The sequence below is a fragment of the Giraffa tippelskirchi genome, chromosome 10 (genome assembly GCF_054371585.1).
Source record: "Giraffa tippelskirchi isolate mGirTip1 chromosome 10, T2T-mGirTip1v1.2.pri, whole genome shotgun sequence".
In the NCBI taxonomy this organism is placed as follows: domain Eukaryota; kingdom Metazoa; phylum Chordata; class Mammalia; order Artiodactyla; family Giraffidae; genus Giraffa; species Giraffa tippelskirchi.
Genome location: NC_137284.1, coordinates 21,996,486 through 22,011,445, shown reverse-complemented (window position 1 = coordinate 22,011,445; position 14,960 = coordinate 21,996,486). Strand labels below are relative to the sequence as shown.

General features: G+C 42.6%; 2 protein-coding genes across 21 annotated transcripts in view; one reads left to right on the top strand and one right to left on the bottom strand.

Moving 5' to 3' along the window:
• GTF2H1 (general transcription factor IIH subunit 1) overlaps positions 1 to 1,002 on the bottom strand; it is a 31,561-nt gene extending 30,559 nt beyond the window's left edge. For 2 of the 3 annotated variants that reach the window (XM_081533666.1, XM_081533671.1), the window contains exon 1: positions 532 to 706. The gene's annotated coding sequence lies outside the window, so the exon portion shown is untranslated. Of the gene's footprint in view, positions 1 to 531; positions 707 to 878 lie in introns of those variants that run through there. The other variant, XM_081533668.1, reaches the window with a different exon arrangement.
• A 65-nt stretch (positions 1,003 to 1,067) lies between these two features.
• HPS5 (HPS5 biogenesis of lysosomal organelles complex 2 subunit 2) overlaps positions 1,068 to 14,960 on the top strand; it is a 43,605-nt gene continuing 29,712 nt past the window's right edge. For 2 of the 18 annotated variants that reach the window (XM_081533665.1, XM_081533647.1), the window contains exons 1-7: positions 1,068 to 1,133; positions 6,728 to 6,863; positions 7,988 to 8,151; positions 9,813 to 9,923; positions 10,056 to 10,120; positions 10,573 to 10,765; positions 11,875 to 12,008. In XM_081533665.1, coding sequence (XP_081389791.1) covers positions 8,044 to 8,151; positions 9,813 to 9,923; positions 10,056 to 10,120; positions 10,573 to 10,765; positions 11,875 to 12,008 — 611 coding nt within the window. In that variant the 5' untranslated portion in view covers positions 1,068 to 1,133; positions 6,728 to 6,863; positions 7,988 to 8,043. Of the gene's footprint in view, positions 2,796 to 5,542; positions 5,692 to 5,928; positions 5,988 to 6,243; positions 6,358 to 6,727; positions 6,867 to 7,987; positions 8,152 to 9,812; positions 9,924 to 10,055; positions 10,121 to 10,572; positions 10,766 to 11,874; positions 12,009 to 14,960 lie in introns of those variants that run through there. The other 16 variants (XM_081533651.1, XM_081533650.1, XM_081533661.1 and 13 more) reach the window with 16 other exon arrangements.

The following is a 14,960-nucleotide window of genomic DNA, read 5'->3' as shown; positions in this document are numbered from 1 at the left end:
AAATAATTATATATTTCCATGTCTTGGTGCTTAAACATGATCAAGTGGGCATAGATCAAAACTTGGTGTGTGAGTGGCGGGGATGGGGTAACTGGCACACGTGGTTATGGTCGTTTTAAGAGGGACAGGACTGACAAGCGACGCAAAAGGTATGTGGAACTAAAGTGAAAGCTTTTCCCTTACAGAAACTGAAAGACTCAATAGCACATTTTCTAACGGGAAGGGCTCCTCAGCCAAAGAGAGGCCTCCACGTCCTTCACCCTCATGAGCCAAGTCTCGTATCAGCTTTGGGTACATCTTTGAGTCCCCTGCTTTCAGTGGAAGGGTTGGCTTCCTACAGACAAGCAGATGAGGGGTCGCCTCTTCCTCTCTTCAGAATAATAAAGGGCTAACCGAGACAGCAGAATTAGGAATTGCAGCAACGGCGACAGGGATACAGGAAAAAGGGGCAGATTCCGTGCCATCCTGCGGCCCCCAGGCCTGTCAGCTCATCACCCACCCGTCCACCCCCATTTTTCGGTCTAAACTTACCAGGTGGGAGACGGCCCTGGGCAGGGAGTAAGTTACTGCGCTAGGTCGACTCGAGTTCTGCTGAGCTTCTTAGAGACGCTGCGGGAAAGAGGCTGAAACCCAGTAGCCGCCGTCGCCGCAGCCACCGCCTCTGTTACCAGGGGGTCTCGCCTCCATCGCTGGCTGCGAGAACTCTGAGGGCACGTGACCGGAAGTACCAAGGCGGGCCTGCGGAGCACGTGACCCCCAGAGCGCGGCCGCCATGACACCTTCCGCTAGTTCCCTCCCTCCTCCGCCGGTGCCCTCCTGTTTCATTTCCCCTCGCCGGCTTCAGGCGGTGAAAGGTCCCAGGAACTTGGCTGTCTCACCCCTTTGGCCTAGAGCTCCTCCGGTCCCGTTCGGCGCTGCGTCTTCGGCCGGCAGCGGGCAGGCCGCAGAGAGCGTAATCGCGACCGCGGCCGGAGGGGGAGGGACCACGCGCAAGCAGGGCGTAACCCGTCACGTGACGAGGAAGTACCTTTAACAGCTTTGTCCCGGCGTCCCCGGCGCTCCGGGATGACGTCTGCCTGGGAGGGGAGGAGTAGGAAGGAAGACTGAAGCTCAGGTGCGGCCCTTAGCGTGCGGTGAGTGTGCGGGCGCCTAACCGGGAGAGCGGCTGTGACCCACAGAAAGTCGGGGGCTGCCGGCCTAGAGGTGGTGGGGCTGAGAGCTATAGGCTGTGAGCCCGGCTTTGAAAACTTGATTACCGCGGCTTCTTTCAAGAGATCTGAGTGTAGTATTCAAGTTAACTGCTGTTAAGTTAGGAGTTCCGCTAGGCAGGGAGCTTGTGGTCAGATGTCTGCAGTGGTGCGTGCAAGGCATGTTGAGTGCATGAGTGAGTGAGTCGCCATTTCTTGGTCTAAGGTAGAGAGGAGTTCTCTATTACTTGGGTGGTTGTTCAGTCACTCAGTCGTGTCCCACTTTGCGACCCCATGGGCTGCAGCACGCCAGGCTTCGCTGTCCTCCACTCTGTCCCAGAGTTAGCTCAAACTCATGTCCATTGAGTCAGTGATGCTATGCAACCTTCTCATCCTCTGTCGCCCCTTCTCCTCCTGCTCTCAGTCTTTCCCAGGATCAGGATCTTTTCCAAAGAGTCGGCTCTTCGCATCAGGTGGCAAAAGTATTATAGCTTCAGCTTCAGCATTACTCCTTCTAATGAATATTCAGAGTTGATTTCCTTTAGGATTGACTGGTGTGATCTCCTGGCTGTCCAGTGGACTCTCAAGAGTGTTTTCCAGCACCACAGTTCGAAAGGCATCAATTCTTTGGCGTTCAGCCTTCTTTATAGAAAGATCCCATTATGAGGGAATCCCCAACTTCCCCTTGGCATAATATCTTTAGTTTTTCTTCCTTTTTTCTCTTGCCTCTTCTTCCTTCCACGGACCTAGTGGGGAGAAGAGAATGCTGTGATTTGCATTGGGTGTTCGCACAGCAAACACTGGTTCAGTAAAATGAGCACTAGGCCAAGAGAAAAACTTTTTTTTGATCCTACTGCTCTTTTATGTTGCCATCAAGCAGTAGGGGAAATGGAAAGGTAATTAGATTTGGACTCCAGATTAGTGGATTTTAGTCTCACCTCTGGTTATGAGCTCGGTGACCTTTGGTAAACCAACTCTTCAAAAGGTTTTTTCATTGACTTTGGTAAGCATTTATGGCCACCTTCTGTTTGCTTAGTGTTTTGCTAGGCTAACGGTGACAGAAGTAATAGTTAAACTCAGTTTTGTGGAGAGACAGATTTTTTTATGTGGAGGAAGATTCCAGGAACATCATATATTAAACCATGGAGGTACAGAAAGTTTATAGAGGAAAGATTTGTACAGAGATTCTTGTTGTTAAATATTTACTTAAAAGTCTTGAATGCACATATGTGTATGACTGAATCACTTTGCTGTACACTTGAAACTAGCACAGCATTGTAATTTAACTATATGTACCTCAATAAAAAATCTTGTTCAGAAAAATTTCAAACACAAAGATAGACAGGATAGTATAATGAACTCTCATGTATACCTAACCAAACCTTAACGAGTATCAACATTCTGCTGTTCTTGTTTGAACAGCTTAAAAATTTCTGGATACTTTTTATATCCATTGTTGAATTTGATTAATAGCAGCTTTCAATTTGAGCTCGGTTGTACTGTATCTAGGTACTGGCTGATGTTGTTTAGTTGCTAAGTAGTCTCCAACTCTTTTGCGACTCCATGGATTACAGCTCGCCAAGCTCCTCTGTTCATGGGATTTCCCAGGCAAGTATATTGGAGTGGGTTGCCATTTCTTTCTTCAGGAGATCTTCCCAACCCAAGGATCGAACCCGTGTCTCCTGCATTGGCAGGCATATTCTTTACCACTGAGTCACCAGGGAAGCCCAGGTACTAGCTAGGAAGATTATATTAATTTTGTTTGAAAATTTCTTTGGGTGTTAGTTAGCTTCTTGCTCTGTTGAATCAGAAGTGTGACATGGCTATTTTAAAAACATACCTGGAAAAAAGACCCAAAAAACTGCCTCTGATACTATTTTAAGATGTAATATAGGAACTTAGTGTCCAGGTCAAGGAAGTTAGTGTTTCTACTCTATTCTGGTTATCAAACTACTGAAGAGTTTATGTTAAATTCTGGACAGGACATGTTCAGGCAAACTAAAGGTCTTATGTGGAAGGCTTATCAGAACTGAGAATTTGGAAAATTGTCAGATCAGAATGATTGAAGAACTGGTGTTGTTAAATTTTTAGAAGACCTCATGACATTTTTCAAATACTGAAGGACTGTTTTGTAAGAAGTAAACATTTCCTTGGGCTTCCCAGGTGGCACTCGTGGTAAACAACCCACCTATCAGTTCAGGAGACACAGGTTTGATCCCTGGGTAAGGAAGATCCCCTGGAGGAGGGCATGCAACACACTCCAGTACTCTTGCCTGGAGAATCCCATGGACAGAAGAGCCTGGTGGGCTACAGTACATAGGGTTGCAATGAGTCAGACACGACTGAAGCGACTTAGCACGCATGCAGACATTTTCTTAAACTGTAGAAGCCACAGTTGGGAATAAAAGCTCCAAGTCATCAGGTTTCAGCCCAGTAGTAAAAAAGTACCTTATCATAGTATGAGCTGTGGAGGAGTGGACTGTGCAGCTTCGTGAGAGGGAGCACTTCCTTTCCCTTCCTGAATATGTTCAGGGATCCAGAACATTCATTCATATTAATTTTTGAATTACGTGGATGTGTGCACCGAGTTATCTATGAGTTTTCCACTTTGAGAATTATGAGAAGTGGAACTTACGCTGGACCTGAAAGCCTGGGAAGATTTTGGTAAGTAGGTCTGGGAGGTTAGAAGTCTATTCAGAGGTAGTAAGCACAAGGGAAGGTATAAATTTGGAATGCTGCTGCTGCTGCTAAGTCGCTTCAGTCGTGTCCGACTCTGTGCGACCCCATAGACGGCAGCCCACCAGGCTCCGCCATTCCTGGGATTCTCCAGGCAAGAATACTGGAGTGGGTTGCCATTTCCTTCTCCAGTGCATGAAAGGGAAAAGTGAAAGTGAAGTCGCTCAGTCGTGTCTGACTCTTAGCGACCTGGTGGACTGTAGCCTACCAGGCTCCTCCGTCCATGGGATTTTCCAGGCAAGAGTACTGGAGTGGGGTGCCATTGCCTTCTCCAAATTTGGAATGGGTGTAACACTATCACTGGGCTTCCCTGACAGCTCAAGGTGGTAAAGAATCCTTGTGCAATGCAGGAGACTGAGTTTGATCCCTGGGTTGGGAAGATCCCATGGAGAAGGGAACAGCTACCCACTCCAGTATTCTTGCCTGGAAAAATTCCATGGAGAGGGGAGCCTGGCGTGCTGTAGTCCATGGGGTCTCAAAGAGACACAACTGAGTGACTTTCACTTTCACCAACACCCAGCAACTTCTCTTGAGAACTGACATTGTATATACTGTTCCCTTTTCATTCTCATCTTCATTAAGTCTTTTTCAGAGAAATAGAAACTGGGTTTTTTACCCAATTAGGTCATAATTTTCAGGTCATTCTTTTCACTGAGATCAATGCCAAATGGTCTATCCATATCAGAGTTGAAGTTTGCAAGTGGAAGAGATAGCCACTGTGGTCTTGATGTCATTCCTTTCTATCTTCCTTAGGATCTTACACAGTGATTCATCTTCTTTTTTTTGTATCTGCAGTCCCTATCATTCTAAATTCTGTTCGTTTACTACCTGCATGTCTGTTTGAGTCTCCCCTGCTCATAAGGTCAAGAGAGGTTTTCTCCTTCTCCACAAGATGTCTTGAGTAACTAAAAGGCCTTATTTTTAGTTTCTCACTTCTAACCCCTTTCCTCAAGTCCTTGGTTTCTAGTGTCTGCCGACAGCACTTCACAGAAATTATGTTGTCTACCAGTACTAAATCCTTCAATGCCTTTCTGTTGCTTACCAAATTATAATTTGTTCAGGTTCCTTGGTTTGAGATTCATAGTGCTTTGTAACTTATACCTGAATTAATGTCCAGCTTTATCTTTTTTTTACTCCATTGCTTGTATCCTGTGTTTCAACCAAAGAGTAAACTTATATTCTCCAAATATATCCTCTGACTTGGCAAAGCAGGAGACACGGATTCAATCCCTGAGTTGGGAAGATCCCCTGGAGAAGGAAATGGCAACACATTCCAGTATTGCCTGGGAAATCCCATGGACAGAGGAGCCTGGCGGGCTACAGTCCATGGGGTTGCAAAAGAGTAGGACACCACTTAGTGACTAAACAACAGTAAATACTTGGCTTATTGCTGCCTTGTTACCTTTTCCTCAGCTCTAGTGCTATTTCCCTTAGAAAGTTTTCTGTGGTTACTTTTAACTCAATGAGATCCGTCTGTCCTGTGTTCCAACGTATTCCTTTGCTTTTGTTCCCCTTATGAGGGTGTGTGTGTGTGTGATTTGTGTGTGTGTGTGTGATTTGTCTTTCCTCCTTAGTTGAGTATAAAATGACTGCTTTCTGGAATTATTTTGTCTTGTTAGCACCACTGTGCCTCATATTTTACGAGAAGCTGTTGATTTGGAGAGAAACACACAAGAATTATGAGTTTAAATTTTACTCAGGGGGTTGCTGAGGACTTGAGCCTGGGTGATAGCCACTCAGTTAGCTCTGAGGAAACTGCTCTAAAGAGGTAGGAGAGAAGACAGTTTACATATGAATTTTAGCTAGAAAATAAGTGCAGGCAAGCCTATATATTGGTAAAAGACAACTGCTAATCACAAAGAACAGCTTTTCTATGTATGGGGATGTATAAAAATCTGAGGTGATTACAGTTCTTCCTGAGATAGGAAGTAGATGTATCTAACTGTTCGAGGGGCCTGTTGTCCAGAGCAGCTGGCCTCATCCTGTTGACTTAATTTCCTCTCAGAGTGCCCTGGTGGTCAGCAACTGCAGCGGGTTACGACTTAACCCTTGTAGAACTGGATGGTGAGCAGAGCTGTTTGTCTAGTGATCCTGATTTTTCTGTGTCTATAATACTTAATAATATGAATGGTGAAAGAATGAAAGAAAATTCTTAAATAATATTTTGAGTATAGGAGAACTACTAAAGATTTTTTTTCCCCAGAACATCATTCTTGCAGAGATCAAGCTGTGTTAAAAATAGCATTAATAGCAGAAAATAAAACTATGTTATGTGAAGGCAGTAAAAAGTATTTTAAGCTTCTGTATGTGTTTTGCCCCTAGAAACTATGCTCCATGAACGTTAGGACTTGTTTTGTCCTCTGTTGGATCTCTGGGACCTAAAAGGATGCCTGGCACATAGTTGGTGCTAAGTACATATTTGTTGAATAAATGAGTGAGTGAATACATGTGTTTCTGGGGGGAAAAAAAACCCCACAAGGTACAAGTATAAACAATTATTTCTGAATATTTCCGTGGTATTTGCTTTTTATTCTCAACTTGGTAGGTAACAAAAGATTGAGGAAAAGTTAAAATTAATGGGTAGAATTTTCTTAAATTCTATTTCTTTTTTCTGGAAACTGGTATAATTTGACAGAAACACACTTGAGTGTTGTTGAACAGGTAAGAATGCTTGTGTTAGTCTACAAAGTCTTCACTGGGTAGTTGGCATTTGCTCCCTTGTATTCTTTTGTTTAGTCACTAAGTTGTGTCTTGACTTTGCGATCCGAGGGATGTGAATTCTTACTCCTGTTTTTTCCTATCAGGTCTGATATTGAAGCTCTCATTCCCCTTGGTGTGCTAATTCTCGGCATCCGACGTCTCACTTACAGGCTGGAGGAAGCCATCCAGAGGCCCTTTCCTGTTAAATACTGTTGAATTGTGGGCTCATAACCATTGAAGGTAGTGAGAGACTTAAAGACAAATGATTTCAACTCAAAGAATTGCAGCTAGAGTTGCTATTTTACCACAGAGGAGCATGACAAAATTTCCCCTTATATTCTGCAGTGTCGATTCTATACTGTTAGATAAATAGAGTAGGATAGGATTATGGAGAGCCTTGAGAATGTGGATTTCTTTCTCTGGGAGTTTTATTAGAGTCAGGGAATGATACAGTACAAGCGGACTGTCACATATAATGTTACCTGTACATGTTTTCTTTCCACCTAGATGCCAGGCACCTCCAGAGTAGGGAACCCTTATCCCTTTCTCACGTTTCCTTGTTTTCTCCACTTGTTCCTGAGTCCAGGCTTGCTCTGCTCACTGCATGACAGGCCAGTAAATCGGAGACAGAAGTGTTGAGGCAAAGAATAACTTTATGTGGAAAGGCGGCTGACTGAGACAATGGCAGACTTGTGTCTCAAAATAGCCATCTTATTAGGGTCTGGATACCAGGTTGTTTTATAGGGGTGGGGAGGAAGGTGAGGAAGTAAAGTAGAAAGGCTATTAATCTTGCAAATATCTCCTGGAATGGCCAACGTCAGGGAGGGGACTATTAATTTCTCCCTTCCTGTAGCCATCCACAGGTGGAGAGGGTCCTGAACAAAGGTATTTTGGTTTAAGATTCAGGCAGAGGGGCAGGGTTCCTTGCTGCTGCTGCTGCGTCGCTTCAGTCGTATCCGACTCTGTGCGACCCCATAGATGGAAACCCACCAGGCTCCGCTGTCCCTGGGATTCTCCAGGCAAGAACACTGGAGTGGATTGCCATTTCCTTCTCCAATGCATGAAAGTGAAAAGTGAAAGTGAAGTCGCTCAGTCGTGTCTGACTCTTCACGACCCCATGGACTGCAGCCTACCAGGCTCTTCTGTCCATGGGATTTTCCAGGCAAGAGTACTGGAGTAGGGTGCCATTGCCTTCTCCAGGGTTCCTTGAGGCAGGCCATTATGTATGGACAGCAACAGCAATGGGGAGCAAAGGTTAAAAGGAACACATCCATTATGGAGTCAGATTTTGTTCTTCTCTGTAACACCTGTTCATTTAATGCTTGCTGAAAGAGTGGTGAGCTTCTTAAATTGTATTTCTGCAGGTTTTATTCAGGATCACTGTGCCTGTCCCTCAACGTAGTTTCATCTTTCTGGGTAAATGACTTTTGTGCCGGTGATACCAGAGTCCTACAGCCATGTTCTTGCAGAATTTGAGTCTCTGGATCCATTACTTTCAGCCCTGAGGCTGGACTCCACTCGTCTAAAGGTGATTTTCTTGATCCTTATATCAATGTTATTTTCACATTCATATTTTAGTGCTCTCTGTATTACGTGTGTCCCCCCCCCCCCATTTTTTATGTTTTATAGAATCCTGGGTGTTCTTACCTGTGCTGTAATATTTTGCATAGAAGTAGTATTTTCTTAGCACTTTCTTGATTTATTTTTCAAGCAGTTGATTGAATTCTTCTTTCCCATCCTTGGAAATTGTGATATTGATTACTGAATCCACGCCCCCCCACCCCCAAATCTTACTGCCTTCTCTCAGAAAGTAATGTATTTGATTGAAAATAACATAGTTTAAATGAGTATACCTCATTGCCTTTTGAACAACAAGAACCATTGCAGTTATATGAAGTTCATTTCAAAACAAGGAATTTGATGTACCTCCTCTGTTTTAGGGAACAGAGCTAAAAATTAGCATTACAAAATTAGCCAAAAATTAGTTCTGTGGGAAGGAGTATGTGCATCTCTCAAACTCTGAGTTCATTTGATAAACTCAGTAATGACATGGTAAAGAACAGTCTCATAACCAATTCCTCACCCCAGAGCACCCTTCAGAGTAATATGAGCAACAATTATGAGGGTTGATAGCTGATATTTTTTTAGCTGCAAGTTACAGAAAATCTTTTCAGTAATGGCTCAAGCAATAAAGGTGTTCATAACCTGGTTGGAGGTCGTTGTTTCTGGGTTTAGTGTGGTGGCCGCTGCTATTCCTTAGGACCCAGGCTCTCTATCTTTCCTGTTCTGCTAGCTTCTGTATATTGACCATTGGTCACGTTTGCAAGATAAGCGGGATGGCTTCAGTCTTGATTATCTCCAGTAGCAGCTCAAGTGAGATGGAGGTGCCTGAGACAAAGGCTTTTTTCCCCTTCAGATTCTACCATTTATCTGAGAGGGCAGAGTTTTCCAGGAAGCCCCTGCAGGGCTTAGTCTCATTAGCTGGACTTGAGTCCCAGGGCTCCCCTTAGCTGCAAAAGAAACTGGGTAAGTGAAGATTTGGATTTTCCAACTTCTGTAGTAGAAAGAAACAAGGTTGAAGAGGATTGGGAATATGTTTGTTTGCCAACCAGTAATTTTTACCGTAGTGTACTGGGCACAGAATGGCCACTGATTTTTCTGATGGATAAGGAGAGGAAGGTATGGGGAGATGTAATAGTACAGCGACTTGTATTTGACTTGTATTTGCGTCGTCTACAGTCTCACTTGCTCTCAGAGCTGTGGGTTTTCTGTGCTCATCATACAGACTTGAAAGGATTTACCTGAACAGATGGTTAAAGTGGTTGCTTTATCCCCGGGGTACTTGATCTTCCATCATTGTGGTCAGCATTGGAATGACCTAGCTGAATTGCCCAGAAGATGAATGGGCTAGTAACGGGCTTCTGCCAAGGGGAAATTACTCATTTATACGATTGAGCCTATTCAGCCATTTTGAGATTCAATTAAAAAGTTAAAAGTGAAGTGTCCTTTCTTCTGTATCTTTCACTATGCTAGAATAAGAGCTTGAGTCCCATTGTATGGTATCTAACTGGGCAGTGGGTGGGTGGTAGGGAGGAACCTGACACAGATTCTCAGTATCTTATTTCCAGTAGATAGTTTTGTTTGCTAAGTGACTGAGAGTCGCTCACTTGTCTGTTTCCATGTTTCTAGTGCACAAGCATAGCCGTGTCTCGAAAATGGTTGGCTTTGGGCAGTTCAGGAGGAGGACTCAACCTCATTCAGAAAGAAGGCTGGAAGCACAGGCTTTTTCTTTCTCACAGGGTAAGATTAAGGGTTGCCCTGTCATGTACCATCTGGAGTATCTGTCATAAATGTGAGTTCTCCATTGTAAATATCATTTGGAATAAAAGAAGAAGGTAAAAGTTGAGTAATATTTTTCCTTCTGTGCTCTAGGAAGGTGCAATTTCTCAGATCGCCTGCTGTTTACATGATGATGATTATGTTGCTGTGGCTACCAGGTGAGAAACTGTTTTGAAACTATCTGATCTTTCCCAAATGCATCTGAAATTGAAAAAGGTAGTTGTGTGTTTATTAGGGTGACCAACCATCCTGGTGTGCCTGGGCCTCACCCTTTTTTAGCACTGAAAGTCCTGTGACCTGGGAAACCATTTAGACCCAAGCAAACCAAGATGGACAGTTGGTCACTATAGGATTTGTGGAAAAGACTAATATGAGGCAACATTTCTGAGACCTCAAAATAGAAGGGAAACATAATTTAGAATCTCAGAGTTCTCTGTTGTATTGGATTGGTGGACGAAAGCAAGGAGATTAATGTCTTGGCTTTCTACTTCCTCTTTTGTGAAGAATAAGAGTATGCTTATATATTTAATACAGTTGATACTGTGATGCAGCGAAATTGTACCTTTTTCACCACTGCCAAAAATTTGCTTCTGTGTCTCCATTCTTGCAGTCAAGGTCTTGTAGTTGTTTGGGAATTAAATCAAGAGCGTCGTGGGAAACCAGAACAAATTTATGTGTCTTCAGAACACAAAGGCCGAAAAGTTACAGCTCTCTGTTGGGATACCGCTATTCTTAGAGTATTTGTAGGTGATCATTTGGGGAAAGTTTCTGCCATCAAACTCAACACTTCTAAGCAAGCAAAGGTGAGAACCAGTTCGGTACTTTGTGTAAGTGGGTGAATATATAAGGTGTTGTCTTACAGAATTTCAATTAAAGAACACAGTTTGATCTCCTGTATGTCTTGTGGGGTTATCTAGAGCCCAGACTATTAATTTTGAGAAAACTTGTTTGCGTGTAGTATCTATGGTACCCTGGTTTATCTTGGTCCTGTCGAAGAATGGCTGTGAGCTAACTTTTGCACGTTGTCTATCACATTACTCCATAATTCACCTGGACAGCCCACTTAAAGCGTTCTTTAATTGTTAACTGTCAAGGAAGAACAAATGCCTGTTCATTAGTTATGTGAATAAAATGGCAGACATGGAGGAATGGTACCAGTTGCCCAGGCTCCTATTCTCCTGGTCCCCATTTTAAAGAAATTCTTGAGTGCAGGTACACTTTCTTTCAGGATGGATGTAACTTGTAAATGGAATCTTAAAGGCACCCCCTGGATTGGGCTCAACAGTGTGGGTCCTGAGGCTTCTTGGAATGCTCCAGTTTGTCATTAAGACAGCAGACCTGCTTCTCACTGTCCTCCTTTTCCAAAGCTGTTACATCAGAAGTGGAGAACTTGTCTCTCATTGGCTTATTTCCTTGGAGGATTGTTGCAGATTGGAAGGAATCTAAATACTGTTGCCTAATTATTTTGGTTAACACAGCAGAGTATTCTTGATGTGTTAATGAAATATTCACGATGACCCATCACAGTTACCACTTGATTCATAACGTATTTTTCATCCAAAATACATTTGAGATTCTTAGCCCTAGTTTGTCTTTTTTTCCAAGTGGAGAAGTACTGTCTACAGGTGAACAATTCTCTCACATATTCCAAAACTTATTTCGTCTTTTTTATTCCAACTTCTAAGAATAGATAATCACAAACAGAGCCTTAAGAATTCTCCTCTGCAGTTACATAGAAAATTATTTCACAAAACGAATGGATGAAATTTTGATATTCTAACAGGCAAATTAATTTTGGTCCATTTAAAATTTTTGTTTTGCTATCTAAGCTGTTTTCGTTTAAAAGGTAAAGAGAGGAGGATTATGTGTATACATAAAGATAAATTTTATTTTCTTGTCACATCCCCTTTAGGCAGCTGCTGCCTTTGTGATGTTTCCTGTTCAGACAATAACGACCGTTGATTCCTGTGTTGTCCAGTTAGATTATTTGGATGGAAGACTACTTGTATCTTCACTTACTCGATCCTTCTTGTGTGACACTGAGAGGTATACTTACTGACCATGAGTCATTGGAAATACAGAATTTCAGAACTGGAAGGGACTTAGAAGTCATCTCGCCCAATTTCTTCAATTCAGTTATACAAATATTAATAAGGAACCAGCTTTGTGCAAGTTGATGTTAGAGAGCAGAGAGGATATAGAGGAGAGTGACACAGTCCAGTGGGTGACTAAGGCAAATACTCTGTTGTACCAAGAAGCCTGGTCTAAGTGCCATGAAGGAAGGCTGAACAAAGGCCTGTTGCTATATGGAGAATCAGGGAGTCTTCTTTGATTGAGTTTGTTGTTGTTGTTGTTGTTGTTGAAATTGGCTGTGTAGTTTTTTTTTTTTTTCTTTTGCTGGAAAAGCAAGAGACTTTTTGGGAAAGGTGCCCAGGTGGAGAGCAAGGATAATGAAGCCCAGGAGAACTGCTCTCCCATATGGCTGAGTCTTAGGTTTTATGGTGATGGAGGATTTTGCTGTGTATTTAATAGAATTTTACTAAAAGGTAAAATTGGGTGAAGAATAATTAAGAACTTTGTGAAGCTGACAAATATTTAATGAAATCTCAAGGGTCGAGCCAAAGGGCCAGTGAATGGCAAAGGAGTGTATGGGTGGTGGCTGTGAAGTACCAGAACAGAACAGGAAATGGCTTGAGATGAATAAATCTTGTGTATCACTGTGCTTAAGTTCCTCAGTCATTCTCACTGCATAGAAATATTCACTGCTTCCCCCCCACCCCACTTTTTCCCTTCCAGTAGCCCTGGCCAGCTACCATATTCCTCTGAACCCATCCCCTCTTTTAGAAATTTATTATGGAAAATTTTGAGCACATACAAAAGAAGAGAGAATTGCTTAATAAACCCCTGTGAGTCCGTTAACCAGCTTCAGTAATTTGATGAGGAGGTTTAGTAGGTGAAGTTTGAAGGCAGAGGGGTAGGAGGGGAGAGGCTGTTCTAGTAGGAAGGTACAGCCTCTTGGGGAGCAGGGAGAAAGAATTAGACATATTCCAAGATGTGTCCATCTGGCTTGAGATGGGAGTTGCTGGAGGTAAGTTTGGTTTGTTTGGTAGGTTTGGTTGGTAAGTTTGCACCATACCGAGAGTGACAGCTGTAAATGTCACTCTAACTAACTAAGTACATGGGCTCTCAGATCATTTTAAGGAAGCGTACTTGTGGAAAATCAGGGTTTGGAAATTAGTCCTCTTAGAACTATCCAGGATTGGAAACTTTTTATGTCTTTCTGGGGGTTCTTTTATCTCAGTGAGAAGGTGAGGAGAGGTTGCACTTTGTTTTCTTGGGATGAGAAAGACTTGTGGAAATGAGACCAGTAATAGCAGGTTGCAGGTGTCTGGTATCAGAACCTAGCTATACAGCTGTGGAGCAAGGCTTTGAGATGCAAAGGATCCATTTACCTGGAATTAGTAGGAAGGGGGATGTACTTGGTTCTGACTTATTTCAGACTGTGGATCAGTGATGAAGTTAGACTTACACAACTGGACATCATCTAGTGTGCATTTTTAGTCTAGACCTAGTGAGTAGTAGAGCTTGCCTGACATCACGCAGCTGGAGGAGGCCGACTAGAATCTTTCTGTCTTGATTTTGTTCTTTTTCTGTACCTCAGTCACTTCTAGTATATCCTTTGACATTGGACCTTTTAGCTATTAAATCTACCCTTGAGATTTTGATAAAATATTAGTTAACCTCACAGATTTCTTAAATATTCTTCATCTGTGGTTTTTCCTATTTACCACACAGTCCAGTTCAGAAATTTGACTAACATTCTGACAAGTGGTCAGAATACTGGACTGAATTAACACCTTCCTGGGGTTGTTTTGAGAATCTAGTGAAATGGTATAAAGAGCTAAATAAATGGAGGTTTATTTTTATCTCTGTGTAATATAGTTGCTAATTCCCATTTCACAGGATTGTGACTAGAGTTGGTTATGAGGATAGCCAACTGCAAAAATAACATGTTTTAGAAATGCCTTCTTCATTAGCTAGAATTCAGTTTTGGTGAACATGGATAGTACAATAATTAAAATTTTTTATTTATGTTAAAGTTTTGTTTGTTTCAAGTTATGTTCCTTTCCAAATAAACATTTTTTTTTGTTCAAAGCAAGGCTGCTGATAACTAACCAAAGTGAGATACGAGGTTGCTTTTCCTGCTACTTTCTGTCAGTGTTGTTAATGAGCTTTACTAGAAGAATATGGATGTGAAAGTGCTTTAAAGTGCATACAGAGCAATACAAGAAGTTATGGTTTCATTACTTATGTTCCTTATTTGGGAAATAAAATACATTTCTGGCTTATTTTAGTTAATCCTTAAAACTGTTCTAGTAAAGCTGATGTTTTGTTTTATTCATGAAGCAAGTTAAGTGCAGGGTGTGTACATGGGTGCTAAGTCGCTTTAGTCGTGTCTGACTCTTTGCGACCCTATGGACTGTAGCCTGCCAGGCTCCTCCATCCATGGGGATTCTCTAGACAAGAATACTGAAGCGGGTTGCCATGCCCTCCTCCAGGGCTCTTCCCTACCTAGGGATCAAAATCCCTATCCAGGGATTGAACCAGAGTCTCTTATGTCTCCTACATTGGCAGGTGGGTTCTTCACCACTAGCACCTACTACTGTTCAAGTAGACAACATTACCACATATAATGCGGTGAATGCTTTGAAAACATGACGTGGGAAGCCTGAAATTCTGCTTGTAGGAATCAGAGAAGACTGTCAGAGGAGGAAGGATGGAGTTAGCTCATGAAAAATAAAGGAGTGTTTGGGAAGAGCCATACTCGTTCTCACCCTCCATGTTCTCAGGCAGTTTTGTATGTGCAGTTCTTTTATATATCTAGTTCGTGTAATCCTAAGGGGATGGAATGTTCCAAGGTACAGACTTTCAGAAGGACTTAGCGTTTTGAGGAAAGAGTGAGGCGTTTTTTGGGTATTTGTGACAGACAAGTGGCCT